Source organism: Epargyreus clarus, unplaced genomic scaffold (assembly GCF_041222505.1).
Source record: "Epargyreus clarus isolate Ecla_fem2 unplaced genomic scaffold, WU_Ecla_fem_2.2 ptg000019l, whole genome shotgun sequence".
Lineage (NCBI taxonomy): Eukaryota > Metazoa > Arthropoda > Insecta > Lepidoptera > Hesperiidae > Epargyreus > Epargyreus clarus.
The window spans coordinates 4502005-4517949 of NW_027332227.1; the positions used below are offsets into that span (position 1 = coordinate 4502005).

Consider the following 15945-nt stretch of genomic DNA (forward strand, 5'->3'; position numbering starts at 1 on the left):
AAGTACCTTGGAGAGAGTATGTACATTAGGTAGGTACATATTCTCCTCAAAAGTTATATAATTTTATAATTCACTCCAAAAAAGACATCGACTTGACGATATACGTTGACATATATATTTATTTGCTATATTTTCATAACAAATAAATGATAAGATATGTATAGCTATAGCATAATTCACTTTTACAAAAAACAAAACAGATTTTCCTATTAATAATATTCATTACGACACAACACACAAATGTCTATGTCGTTCAAAGCATTTATTATGACAATAACAAATAGTGATTATATTCAATAAATATTTATTCACTAAAACATCACATCACAAAAAATTTTAGAGTAACGTTAGATATATTTCATGTAACTAATGTCTAGCGTCGAAACCTATCGAGAACATTCGACCTAGCTTTGCTACCACAGCGGACGTTACCAAATCGAATAACTGTAAGGGTATCGTCACATAATCGATTGATGAGTTCGATCCCTCGGTCGATGAGATCGATCGATCAGTCGATGAGATCGATCGACGGCTGAATGAATCGTTCGACATCTGTCACCCGTTATTACTACAAAAATCGATCAATGTCGTCGATGGACGATATAATGGATCTGTCGACGTCGATCGTGTCCGCAGTTTGTTGATAGTTCTTCAAAGAACACGTCGTAAATGCAGTCATCGATCGATGTTCATTTACGCCTAATTTTAATAATCGATCTATCCATTTTTTTAACATATCAAAGATCTAAATATGACTATGTCTAATATAAGAAAATTTTATCCGTTCAGCAGCCAAAGATCGACAATCGATCGACGTCGATCAAATGTAACGATACCCAAACATACATTACATTACATTTGTATCTAAAAATCACTAGCAATAACAAACTCCGAACCGTAGCGTACAATCTGATATATACAGGGCAGTGGAATATCTGGCGTTTGAGTACAATCGCCGGTGTCCGTCTCAATGAGATCTACGTTGACTCTTACAGCAAAATGCATTTGATACGTTACTTACATTTTAAAGCCCGCTCCACATTCTCGCGAGAAAAGCACGAGATACGAGAATGCGAAGCGGATACGAATCGGGTTTTTCTCGCGATCTCGCGATATTCTCGCGAGAATGTGGAGTGAGCTTTAGATTTAAGGAGAGAAGATCTTACTTGATGTTAAGTTATTCCTGCTCCTAAACATCTGTAGTCAACTTCAAAGAGTAAGTAGAAGTCAGTTACTGGTACTGGTTACCTTTTACCAAAGAGTTTAGACTTAATTGAATCTTGCAAATTGCTAGAAGAGAGATCTTTTAATTAAAAAAACTGTCTTCATTACCAGCAAACTAATTGAGTAGATACGACACACGAGAATATCATAAGTATTTCCATGTGAATATAATTGTTTCGTGTTTTTATTCAATCGTAAAAGCCAAGTCTTTATGGGAAAATATAGTCGAAAAACTTATGTAATACGGTAACAAGTTTAAATTAAAATGAACATCTCAATGGAGAGATTAGCTTTTATCGTATGTCTCGTAATTACCATACATGAAAATTTAAAATTCCGAGATTTTAATACTTGACTTTATCTTACTCTCTAAGAGGAATGGCTTTTTACCTCTAAGTTATTCATTATTCAACACGATTACACTAGTCGAATATCAACAAATTTTAATGCCGATACTTGCGAAGAATCCAAATAAATACCTTGCAAATTTACCTGTACTGGGAGAGTACCTTAACATTGAATACCAATTTTACGTAATTATTACTAATCGAACTATCCATTTTGCCTACGAAAGATCGCAATTGACAATCACCTAATTACTTCAACCTTTGGTTGAAAAAAAGAACATATAGGTATATACGGTCGAATTGAGAAACATCCTCCTTTTTTGACGGTTAAAAGTATCATTAATCGATTTTAATAACGTAATTTAACGTATCGCATCTACTCAACCAGCCGTAGCACTCGTAGCACACGTAGCGCTCGTAACGCACGTAGCGCGTAGCGTCTACAGGTTCCGCGCGGCGGGGGCGGGGCGCTCGGGGGGCGTGGCCTCGCGGTAGAGCGGGTTGCGGCCGCGCACGGGCAGCGGGTGCGCCTCAGTGTTGAATACCCACTCGTCCAGGGGGAGTAGCGAGTCGTCGGAGAACAGCAGGTAGAGGTACTGGAATGGTTGAGATATATTATATAATAATTAATTATGACTGACGTAAGTAACGATGTACCTACTTGATTATAAATGTACCAATTAATCTGAAATTTTCTATAACTGACTATATTAACTAAATGTATAACAATTATTTTTTTCTTACTCTAACGCATTAGGTATAAATCTGTAATGTTAGCTGTAATTAAAGTTTAAATAAATAAATAAATAAATATTTATTTAAGGTTGTTGCTGTTGGTAAATTATTGATTTAATATATTTTTTGGTGGTATCTGATCGAATTGCAGGTGTATCGCATAGCAGACATCAACCATAGATATCTCTTCCTCCTGATTTACACTAACAGTAAGTAGTTTGGTTTGAAGGGTATTGTGAGAATAATTATATGAGGAGTTGCAACTTAATTCTAAAGGCCAGCATCAAATCTGTGATCACCTTCAGGAAGAAATGTAATCCTATTTGAGATTGATTTATATCTTGAGAATAGATAGCAGAGAGTATTTATCATCAATCTGATTTCATACTTGTGCTTATGTGTGCATATGTGAGTCTGCGTATATGTATGTGCGCGCGTGCGTTAATGTCTGTTATTGTATGTGTGCGTGCGTGTCTGCATGCTTGAGTATATATGTACGCGCGTGCATACTGGATGCATATATATGAGCGTGTGTGTGTGCGAGTGTGTGCGTGTAACCTTGAGCGTCTCGGCGAGGAAGTAGCTCTGCTGCACGTCGTCGCCCTGCGCGTTGGCGTGGTAAACGTTCACGATGCCCGTGTAGCCGCCCTCCACGCGGCAGTGCTTCTCGATCGCCTGAGATTCAACACATATACATGTTATATACAGATATAATACTAGTTATATTATACAGAGAAAAAAATACGAGAGGAAAAAACTATACTCTCAAATTTGTATGGGTGGTAAAACCCTTTGTAGTTCGACTCCGGCAACACCACCGCCACACCTATTTCTACCTAATAACAGCAGTGTTAAGCGCTGCTGTGTTCTGGTTTGAAGAGTGTGGTAGTGTAAGTGAGGCAGAAGTAAGTGTGGCAGTGGTGTCGCCGGAATCGAAGGGTTCTACCACCTTCAAACTTACACTTTTCTCACTTAGAGCGAACTTTCCTGCCCATCAGTGGGCCTTAATAGGTAGTCAACATACCTCAACAGCCTCCCAGCCCCAGTCGCGGTATTTCTGCTCCTTGGTAAGCCGCCACATGATGAAGTACGACTCGAAGGTCTCCGGCCGCAGCAGGTATACCTTTTCGTTGCTCTTCTGCGCGCGGGCTTCCACTGCGCCCGTGAACCTGTACAATGTTTGAGTTTATTGACGTGTCTGATTCGATTCCCGGGAGGACATTTGATTGATTCTCAATTTTAAAATAGATATCTTATCTATTTTAAAGTTGAGAATGTCTACTCGGAAATTGCAATCTTTTCTAAATAATAATCAGCATTTTAATGAAAAAGATAAACACTATAAAATATACATAATTATTATTTATTATTCTACGGGAGGTCCTGCGAGTTCTCTGTAATGATGTCTATATCATTTGGGATTGATTACAGATTAACTGCAAGACTCATTGCATGATCGTTTGCAATTTCCATTTTGCAAAAGAAAGGTTAGAGCGGTGACTGTGTCTAACCAAAACCTCCTGTTTATTCTAGTCCGAGGATTCATAAATGATTATTATTATTATTATTTACTTATTTAAATAGAATGGTTTATTATTTACCATTTACACAATTAATAATAGAGTTATACTAATCATAAAATAAATCATACGTCAAGCAATCATTTCACAATATCACAGACATTCTGACATAAACATAATCATCTTCCATTCGTCCACAAACAAATCGCATTCAGGTGCACTGCCTAGGAGAGCATTGATGTTAGCTTGAATGGTAGAACCTTCTGTGGTTCGACTCCGGCAGCACCACCACCACACCTATTTCTGCCTACTAACAGCAATCTTCAGTGCTACTATTTTCTGGTTTGAAGGGTGTGGTAAGAAAGACGTGCTTATCCAAAGCTTTTCAAGCAAAAAATTTCAGCTTAGTCCTCAGTGGTAGCGTCGTAAACGTATCTGGTGTTGAATACAGATGTCCAAGGGCGGCAGTAGCCACTTACCATTAGGTGGACTGCATGCTCGTCTGCTATTCTTGTTCTTGTATTATAAAAAAGCATACCTAAATGCCTCCGGTCCAAGCTTGGTCTCAGATCGGTCGTAGCTCTCGTGGCAGGTGTGGGTGAGTTTCCGAGCGACGTCCATGTAGCGGTCCGACAGCGAGTTAGACAGCGTCGTGGACGCCAGCGCAAACATACCACCTGGAATTACAAACATGGATTGGTTATGTTATTTTATTGGTTCTACAACTATCCATTTCCAATGCTAATTTTGGTTTTTAAGAACGCAGAAAAGGTCTCTTACATGTTACGAGTGTTAACTCACATCTTGTCAAAAACTCACCAGAGAAGCAGGAAAAATTATCCATCTTCTCCTCAAAGACCTGTCCGTAGTTCAGCTCAGCGAGGTAGCTCAGTAATTGCGAGTGTCCCCGTTTGGCCTGACAAGATGTTTCTTGTCAAAAACTTACCAGAGAAGTAGGAGAGATGATTCATCTTCTCCTCAAAGATACGTCTACACTTGAACTTAGCGAGATAGTTGAGCCCGTAGCAGATACTCTTAACACCTTGTCAAAAATGCACCGGAGCTTGCTTCTCGGAGGAGCTCTCCATCTTCTCTGCACACCCGAGTTCAGGGAGGTAGCTAAACCCGCAGTGAGAAACGTAGATTCTTGACAAAAACTCACCGAGAAGCACGACAGATGATCCATCTTCTCCTCAAGGATGCGTCCGTACTTGAGCTCGGCGAGGTAGCTGAGCTCGGACGGGGACACTCGCACCATCTTGTTAAAAACTCACCGGAGAAACACGAGAGGTTGTCCATCTTCTCTGCACACCCGAGTTCAGGAAGGCAGCTAAGCCGGTAGTGAGACACACATATTCTTCACATAAACTCACCGGAGAAGCACGACAGATGGTCCATCTTCTCCTCGAAGATCCGGCCGTACTTGAGCTCGGCGAGGTAGCTGAGGCCGGACGGGGACACGCGCAGCATCTTGTCGAGCGCGGCCTGCATGGCCTCGTCGAACATCACGCGCGCCTGCTCGTCGCCGCCGCCCGCCACCAGCCACGCCTTCAGCAGGTACTCGTAGAACGAGTCGCCCAGCGCGCCCAGGGACATGTGACCTGGGTCATATATACAGACACAATGAAAAATCTCTTTAGATGCAATGATGTTTTATATTAAAAAGGTGCGAACATGAAGCGGTTAAGATGCTACAATTGTTGCCTTTTGGCTCAGTCGCTGTTACGCGACGTTGTACTGTAAGTGTCCTTGTTCCTCATAGACTTTCGTTGTTCTTTGTTAAGTCTTAAAATCCTTCGTGTATATTGCGTATTGAGTATAATTATTATAGATCAACGCTTTACATTTGCATACATTTAAACGCAAATATCAAATACTAGCTATCTTTTAATGATATTGTTCTTATAGCTTTTACAATACATGGGAAATGTAATGAAATTTAAGTAAAATGAAAAATATTGCAGTGTGCTGCTAATATGGTTCGGGTCATTTTTGTCTGCCTCACAGATCCTTATCTCAATAAAGTAGAGGCCATCTATTGAATTCTGTTAGTACATTAGAAATATATATGTTTTATTTGAAGTATATAGACTTACGTTGTCCCCACTGTCCGGTGCGCGGGTTGATGTAGTTCGGGTAGAGCCCGTCCGGCTTCGATACGTTGTTCAACACGTCACGGATACGGTTCGCCTTCTGCCTGTAAACTGAGACACGAAAATTTGTATTAAAATATTGTTAACACAGCTTTATTATAATTAATTAATTGTTCTTTGGATAACTTTTCTTTTATGTCTTTATTCTTTGTACTATAAAATAATAATATGCTCACACTTAGGGGATCCACCCTTCAATCAATCGATCGATCGTAGAACGGTTTCATCGATCGATGGTAAAATCAATCATTTACTGTTAATTATAGTTTCATTGATCAGCAGTATCCGCAGAACAGCTAAGCAACCACACCAATCGATCGACATCGGCCAAGGGCATCAATTAACGATCGATCGAGTGATGTTTAGGAACAGTTCATAACATTGATCCGAAATATAAAAGGAATAAATTTTGGATATATTTACCTTCGTTGCCAGTGACGTCACTGAGGTACGTAAACTCCAAGTGCAGGGTGCCCACTTCGGACAGGATGCTGTTCGGGCCCGCCCAGTGGTACTGGCGGCTTGCCTGGAATTCATCAAAATATACATCTTAAAGGTGTAGTAATCATAATTTAGGTAGCATTTCTATTTTCTTCTCGCTGTGTATAACGACACTTTATGTGAACGAGAAACATACAAAATTGGTCAGTTTGTATTTCATTTATAGAAACTGGTTGTAATGCTAAATTGCAGTTTTTTGACAGTTTCTAACCATTTTAAACACGCTTTTCTTAGCTTGGGTTGTATGTAACAGAATCTTTGAACTCAATTTTTTACCCACTATGAACGGTCCGATTAATTTATAATTTTGACAATTATCAAGAACCGATGACAATACACAATTTTAATATTATGTGGATATAAAATAACGCGTACATACACAAGTTACAATATACAAAATAAAGTTTATCATCATGGTAATAGACCATCAAAGTTACGAAGTGCCTACTTTGTTCGTACGTAACTACGTAGTGTACCGCGACGTGTAATGAAATCAATTTACCAACAATAAAGTTGCGGTGACGGGCGGTAAAGTGCATATTTACTGTAACACAGTGCAGGTATATCTATAACGGCAATTTTAACATAGTACCGGCACAATAGGCACGGTTCTGATATACTATATAGCTGCTAAACAGTTTTCATTATTATATCACATCATATCATAACGATATAAAATACATATGATATCGATACTCTGAACTAGTTAACTGTTATATAAAACCAATGAATCGAATATATTATATGGTTCATTCCAAATTACTAAAAATAAAACTAAAACGGTTCTCAATGTGTTATATACGCTACCTCTCTATTCTTCTTTAAATACTTGATGAAGTGAGAAAGAGACAAAGCGAATATCTAGATGTTGAAACGAATTGGTATGTCAATCGAAATACTACCAACTTTACATCAGTAATAAACTGCTTAAAATATAGATATGAAAAACGGTTTTCCCATACGGATATGCAACCAAATATCGGCAACGTAACCGTTTTTAAACAGGACGACTATAGCTACAACGGTCACTTGTGCCCTCTCGTAATTGGCTTAACCTCCGCGCGTGCCACTGTTCATTAGTACCTACACGCTGTGTATACAACAAAGGTTGATGTTACAAAGCGCAAATAATCGGCCAACTGTGCAAATGCAAGGTATAATGATATGAGTAATTATTGCAATATCCACATAACGTAAGTTCATCGACACGACTGGTTAAAGAAAAAATATTTAATTTACTTCGTTGCACATGTTGTGCTAATAAACAATAATACATTAAAACATTTTAGAACTGGGCTTTAGAGTTAACAGCATTGAGGGCATTGAGTCTGATGGGTAAAATATAACACTTTATATTGTCCCTGTAGTTCCGGGACCAGAATAGGGCTACGGTATCCCCTGCCTGTCGTAAGAGGCGACTAAAAGCGGGCCGGGCGGTTCGAGCTCCCACTCTTGCCGTCCGCAACCCCGGGATGGACGGCAGTACGCGTGGTCGCATACCGTCGTGAACACCAGATGGTGTGGTGTCAAGCTCTCCTGGGCGGAGCCCGACGGGGCAACGCGCCAAGTGGACTCCGGTTGCGTTCCGTTGGAGATCCCGGAGTCCTCTACGCAGCGCCGAGGACGGCCACCGGGGGGGTTTTAGTGCGGTAAGAATCCCACATAACCCCGTGCCGCTCCCACGGCATAGGGAGGTACCCTAGTAGGTAAATTGAAGGTTTCCCCCTCGTCAACAAAAAAAAAGGGTAAAATATAACACTTAGGTATATTTTTGTCACTTATGTTTGTCTGTCTATCCATCTGTCTGTCTGTCTATGACATCCATGTCTAGAGGTATCTACTCTACTTATGGTGGGGGATGAAATAGAATAGTACATGTTAGTGTAACCGACGGTATTTTTACAAATACAATACAATACAAACTTTCAATACCTATGTTATGTTATTTTTTATTAAAATATGCAATAGTGATTAAACAAACTCCTACTTAATATTAGATATCATATCATAGCGGATCATTACCCTATTTCCATAAAAATCATGACAAATAATCATTTAAATAGTGCATATTTGACGACATTTTATAACTAAAACTACCCACCAGGTAGCTCTTTGCAAGTCAATGACAAATTAAACTAGTAAAAAACAACAAGAGATTGATGAACAAATTCTCAGTTAGGAACGAGCATTAGCGTTTGGAACGGCAGTTAAACCCAGATGCCGGCGGAAGCCAAACAAAACGAAACGCCGAAACAATGTCGAAACAATTAACATTTGCTTCGGGTCTTCTCTCAGTTCTCACAAAAAAGGGTGTCATTTTAAAAATTCTTGCTTGTGGTTGAACATCGTCTGTTTGTTACTTAGTAGCTTGATGTTCACCTTTTATTATATTAAAGTATCAATTTTCAGTGAGCATTTAAGCCAGCAGACCACCTAATGTTAAGAGTCTACTGCTGCCCATGGACATCTGTGATCAAACTTAAGATAAGATTAGATTATTTCCTGAGGTAGGCGACAGATACGTTGCTATCCCTGGGGATCACATCAGAACGCCTCGCATAAATATGCTTCTCTTACCACACCATTCTAAGCTGAACACAGCAGCGCTTAACACTGCTGTTATTACGCAAAAATAGGTGTTGCGTTAGTGCTCTGGTGTCGAAGCAGAGGGAATTGCGTAGTGTCTGTTCGTTGCATAAATATTGTTATTACCGGATTAACGATTTTAATAGCAGTTCGACCTCAAGTATTTTACGAAACTTATAAAAATATTATAAACAAAGAGTATAACGTTAAATCTTTACTTACAATTAAATAATACATTTTTAATAACTTTTATTTTTTTAAAACAGTTCTTGTGCATGAGACATATAATGCTAAAACATTTACATTAATTAGGACATCTATTATTTAATGGAGTGTAATTATCCACAACTGATTACAAACACGCCACCAATTACAAGAATTACAGTCTCCAAGGTTAACTGCATGATAAACCTTAATTTCCAATGATTCCAATTTATTATTGTATTGTCGTCATTTCCTTTTAAACTTAGTTCGTTATCATCGTTTTCTGTTAACTGCCCACTAATTACTGCCCCACTGCTGGGCATGCGTCTTCTCTCAGAATGACTAGTATTAAGCCTAGTTCACCCAAGCTAAGTGGGCATTGGTAGATTTCACATTCGTTTTACAACTTCTTTTTTATTCGCGATGTTTCTCATCGCCGTTAAAACATAATTAATGGATGTAATAATTAATTGTGAAATATCAGATATGCCTGGAATTTCAATTGGAAATGTATTCGATCGACGTAATTGATTTGACAGTTACTTGAACTTATGTTCTATGCATGTTTAATTATAGTCAAAAAATAAATGCGTACAGCGGAACAGCACTTCCTCCTTTTTCGCAGTCGGCAAAAAAAAAACTCAATGTTATTTCAACTTCACGAAACTTCCGTAATCTAATGCGAATATTAAGTTGTACATATCAAATACATCTTCAATACGGAACCATGTAACTAAATATGTAAGTTCTATCTATCGAAATCTAATACATCTGAACTAAATTGAACCCAGCAGTACCTTCTGCCGTCGTAATGAAGAACGCAGTATTTGCAAAAGTTCCGAGAAAACGCGTCTAAATTAAAGATTACTATCTGAAATACTATCATTTTTCGTTGCGATTTGACCGAGTTCCAATTGAAAACATTTTTTTCTACCTATCATAGTCTTCTGATGCTATTTCTGCAATACTCAATTGCGCCAAAATAGCAATTACCTACTGCGTTATTTATTACGAGGGCAGAGTACAGTCCCTTCAGTATTTCCATACCTTTGTTGTTCACATAATCCGTGGTCATCATAAAGACAGTGGGGTCTGCCACGTCGCGACTAATTAGTAACGTCCAACTCGGAATTATAACGAGCCTGTTTGCGGCACCTTTGTATTGATAGGCTTTAGCCGATATTGCGGCTTCGACCACAGAGTATGAATGAGTATTAATATTAATGTACTCTATTAATTATTTATACACATAGAATATTATGGTTTTGATGTAATTAAAATGGTTAGTATTTATTTTCGTTTCACATTGCCCTGAGAAGTTATGTGAGGTGTGTGAAATCGTATCCTCACTGGAAAGGCTAAAAGTCTAACATGCAAAGGGGCCACTTTGCGTGTTAGGCTTTAGCCTATCCATTGACGATATGTATAGCCAATTAAATCAAGTCCAAAATTTAGTCTATCATGAAATCTGACACATCATACCTAGTCTACTGCATTGACCAAGTGCGAATTGGTACACTTTATAAATATACACTTTGAGAACTTTTTAAAGAACACTCAGACTTGTGGGTTTTCCGATCGCTAAAGAAAGTGAAAATTAATTTCTAATTTACATATAATTTTCAAAAATCAGAGTCAGATTGAGTCTCGGATCCTCGCATTGAGAGGAGAGAGGTATTTTAAAACACCAGAATATAACTGCTTCAGGTTTACGTTCATATTAATCAATACTGAATTGTTGATATATTTATCGCGATTCAAATTTGCTTACATGTGCAAATATCACACTTACCGATAGTTATCAACGTGGGAATACGTAAGACGGATAAGAGATACCCAAACAGATACCCAGTATCAGTATTTTTCCTGGGGGCTACCAAGTTGACTAATTGTTTTGTCATTATCATGCAAAACATTAAATTAAGGTACCTACTCCAGGTCTTTAAACTTACTTAACTAGTAACAAAATGCAAATATAAAAAGGCTTGTAAAATTATATGAACCCAAGAAGCACTCTAAGTCTTTATTATAAGTATCCGAAACGAATAAACGAACACATTTGCACAACATTGAATATTTCTAAAATCAGACAGATGCTTGGGCTTTAGTGAGTATATTTGTCTCTCTATTTAAAAAGATTTATTCTAATATAATATTTAGGGATTCATTCACGTAGCACAAAGGCCGATATTATTGTTCACTGTATTTACGAATTCTATAATGATGCTTTATAATGGGCTGTAACAAAGAAAAGTCATTATGGCCGAATTCCCTTAAAGCGACTTTTAATTCCATTTTGCTGCGTTTGCTTTCAGAGTTCGTGTAGCAGAATAATTATAAACTATAATTAGAGCAAACGAATTTGGGTATGAACAGTGGACACAGGTGAGAACTACATTTTATGGGCGGTATCGGACCTAGCACACTTTTAGTATCTCATATTAGCGTCAATGATGCATCATATTTTGGGATTTGCTGCGTTTTAACATATAATTTTTCGCAAATAGGTAGTTATATCAAAACTAAGCGCTCAAAAGTGATATCTCTCAATTCTCGCCCGATACTGAAAGCAGCATGTCTGCTGGAGCTCTATTGGATGAACAGGCATATTTCAGGTTCATGTGTAGTTCGCAATTTCGTGGTTTTAATAGCAAATACATTATGTTAAAAGTGTATTATGAAAATTTTAGTTTTTAGCAGCAGTGTACATTACAATTTAAACGACTTTTCAACAACTATAGCTTACGATTCGTACAAAAATGACGTCATCGACGCACTCCATTTTAATTATTACTCTGAGGTTCGTATAGTTCGGAACAGTCGATTAAGTGTCGAGAGCAGGAAGGATTACGGGAATTCGTGTTTAAAAGTTTGTAAAACACCAAGTACCGACTCGACGCTCGACGGTTTAACAGCTAGGCTGGCCAATGCCGATGAAATATTCAGGCTTACGTAATGGACTTAGTGCTAAACTTCCACTTCCACTTCCACTTCCACTGGGTGAATATTACTTTTATTTAAAAGAGGTTAAGTGATTCAAATTTATATTGGTTTGTCTTCATGGATAAATTTTGGAAACGAGCTAATTATAGGAAGTCGCAAAGGCTATATTTGTGTCCTATTGTGTATGTGAGTACGTAATCCATCTGATAGTGTGGGGTGGTCAATACTTGGCCACCCATTGACTTTAATTAACCCCAGATAGCGTAACGGAGCAGCTTGATCGTATCCTGATACATAAGAAGGGTTGTAGTCAAGATGTGGTTCTGGTAGCTACAAAAGTTCTAAGTACATTAGACAACTTATGATTTTGGACTAATATTATCGCGGATTTGAGATTGATTGTCTTAGGGCTCGAACACAAAACTGCGATGCGACGCGATGCGAATTCGCAACGCAGAAAATTGCGACACGAATTTCTGCGATGCGATATCGTGCGGCGTAGCGTCTCCCAGGGTGACCAACAACAACAACCACTGCGTGATGCGAATCAATTCGCAAGTTCTTGCGATGCGTTGAGGGAGCTCGCAGATTGTTACGATGCGACGTCGCATCGCAGTTTTGTGTACGAGCACTTAACATTTACTGGGACATTGGCGAACTTAAGTTCAGTGCGTAAAGATACAGTTAGTGTTGTGTGTCGGGATATGGAATCTAAAAAAGCAAAACGAATTAGACCTTGGCTAAATAGATCAATCTACCAACGGTTTCTTCCCGCCACCGCAGTTCTGCCGTGACCACGACCCATGCAACTGGTTCACAAATATCCTCAAACGAAATTAAACTCCGCGTATCGTGAGTACCCGTTACATATGAAAATAACCTGAGTAGGTACCCGTTACATATGAAAATAGTTAACTTACCTTAGTGGATGGGTTGATCAGAGCGTACGGCAGGCCGGTTGGGGTTTCGAAGGCGGGCAGCAGCGCGTCCGCCACCTCTGCCGCCTTGTCCCTGAACAGGGTGTCTCCAGTCAGCGCGTAGCAGGACAGGAGCCCGCCCACGAAACGGATCGTCGTCTCGAACACAGACAGGTCGGAATCCTGGGGAAGTAAATAAAAAGGCATAGTAGATATGATTGAAGGTGGTAAACCCTTTGTGGTTCGACTCCAGCGGCACCACCGCCACACTTATTTCTGCCTATTAGCAGTAGTGTCAAGTGCTGCTGTGTTCTGGTTTGAAGGGTGTGATAAGGGAGCTTAGTCCTGAGGGGTAGCTGCGCAACTGTCGTTGACCTCAGTTCTCAATGTATGTAAAGTCTTCCAATCCACATTTATTTATTTATTTATTGAGTCGCCAATATACTGCAATCTTTACATATTAAACATATTACAGATATGGTTCTAAGTGACAATTATAAGCGACGACAACTTGCATTTGTCAGAGGGGTGGATTTTTGCCTAAATTATTTTCATTTTTAAAGGAGTCGCGTGCAGAGTAGGAAAGTACAAATAAGACAGTAGTAATAACTAAATAATTATAATCATAGTCATCGTCATCCAATTAGCTTTCCAATGTTGAGCACGGGTCATCTTTTAGAAGGATTTGGCCATAGCCATGCCCAACCATCGCTCTGGCCAACTGCGTATTCGTAGACTTCACACACCTTTGAGAACGCACATAATTAAAAAAAAATCAGAGGTACATAGATGGGATTCGAACGTCGGAATCGCCATCGAGCGTCTGAGTTCCAACCATTAGCCTCTCACTAGTATCACTGTAAAAGTACTAGTAATTAAAAGTATACTTTTATGCCGCACTCATGTAAGCCTTTAATAAATATTGTTTGCAACTGTGTGACGGCATTTACCTTTTATTTATATTAGCGAGATGTTAATGTTTCGCTATTAATTTGGTGTAACTTAAACAAACAAGGACAATAGTGTTATCAGTAAAGAACTGCCTATACGTAAATACCAGAACAGATTTCATACTAGTACATACTACGAAATGTATCAGTACACAAGGAAAATATTAAATTTCAACAAAACAGCTGTAGTATATTTATATTATTTATAGTTGATATCTAAGAATATTATAATTTTTTCAGTTTAATTTAAGAACGCTTTCTACACTCACAGCTACGTTATATTCGGAAATTTGTTTATATACTATACCTATACCTTGTAGTGAAATACGTTTTACATAAAACTTACTAACCAGTTATATATTTTTTTTAATATCATTTTATTAAATTTAGTTATACGAAATAGTTTTAATGGCATTAGTGGAGGACTAATAAAAGGCTTTTAAAATTATATTTGGAGATTCTGCGTGTGATCCTACGGGTGACACGTCGCCAAGTTCATATAAAATTACTATAGTAGATATTACCCATCTACATAAAAATTGCAATACATTAATTTTTCGATCAAATACATACGGTATTTCAATTACATTTTAATTAGTATTTCACAGAACGTTTGGTTCTTATCTAAATTGTCTTTGTATAAGTACGTAAATAAAATTACACGAGAAAATACATTCAATGGATTCAATTAATAATTAATTGATATTTGTCACATACGTATGAACGTGTATTTTTTATACCGTTGAAGTATTTAATGAGCATGTAGTCTACCTGATGGTACGGTCAACGGCAAAAGTAGATGATCAAAATCGGACATTCAATACTAATTACATATAATCGTAATTTGCGTTAATATAGTGTGATGATTACGATCATTAGTATTGAATGTCCGATTTTGATCATCTACTTTTGCCGTTGACTGTACTAGTAAATAGCTACTGCCATCCATTGACATCTGTAATGATCTTCAGATAACATTCGAGTCCTACAAGTACTATAGATCACAGATGCGTTATTATTCCTTAGGACGAAGTTTAAACGCCTCGACTTACCGATGTCTCACTACCACACCCTTCAATCCAGAACACGGCAGCGCTTACAGCTGCTGTTATACGGCAGCTGATGTTATATGTAGGTTATTTTTCAACGCCATATAAAATTACATTTCTACCAGAGGTCGGCCACTTGTCGACTAAGCTGGAACGCCTCGGAAAAGTATGTCTCCCTTATCCCACCCTTCAAATCCGAACTCGACAGCGCTTAACACTGTTATACGGCCGAAATAGGGTCGTTGGCGCCTGCTGAGACTATCCATATAAGATTCTACTGAATATATTGAAAATGTCATGTGATCTTACAATTTCGCTAATACGAAAGTGCTCCGCGATCCAGTCACGCCCCTCCCGGAACTCGTCCATCATGCCCATGATGTAGAGCGTGTCCAGGCCGTCCACGATGGTGGCGCCGAGGTCCCCGCCGCCGAACACGCTCGACAGGTGCGGCCGCTTCGATATCGGCTTCAGCTCGTTCTTGCCCCACGCGTACAGCTTGTAGTTGTTCCACGCGTGCCTCATCATCTGTAAAACGGGAATATATTAATATTCGAACGTAATATGTGAGGTAGTGACGTTATGGAGGTTTAGCACGATGGGTGGGATCCGTACCACCAAACTTTTATGTATTTTTTTTATTTTTGTAATTGGGTAAATGTGCAAGCCATAGAAGTAAACACATTGTGAAAATGTTAACTCTTTACCTATTAAGGTTCAATCTTCGATCAATAATTATTGATCGAACAGTTGAATATAATTATTGATCGAAGAGTTGAATATAATAAAGGAATACACCGAAGAAAGTAGTTTTTT

General features: G+C 38.5%; 1 protein-coding gene across 2 annotated transcripts in view; it reads right to left on the minus strand.

Annotated features, from left to right (window-relative positions):
• Nucleotides 1-1313: 1313 nt before the first annotated feature.
• LOC140750197 (mannosyl-oligosaccharide alpha-1,2-mannosidase IA) overlaps nt 1314-15945 on the minus strand; it is a 97287-nt gene continuing 82655 nt past the window's right edge. For both annotated transcript variants that reach the window (XM_073083610.1, XM_073083611.1), the window contains exons 2-10: nt 15439-15657; nt 13134-13313; nt 6403-6505; nt 5923-6030; nt 5200-5427; nt 4365-4503; nt 3331-3475; nt 2865-2981; nt 1314-2167 (exon numbers count right to left, since the gene is read on the minus strand). In XM_073083610.1, the coding sequence (XP_072939711.1) occupies nt 2012-2167; nt 2865-2981; nt 3331-3475; nt 4365-4503; nt 5200-5427; nt 5923-6030; nt 6403-6505; nt 13134-13313; nt 15439-15657 (1395 nt within the window). In that variant the 3' untranslated portion in view covers nt 1314-2011. The remainder of the gene's footprint in view (nt 2168-2864; nt 2982-3330; nt 3476-4364; nt 4504-5199; nt 5428-5922; nt 6031-6402; nt 6506-13133; nt 13314-15438; nt 15658-15945) is intronic.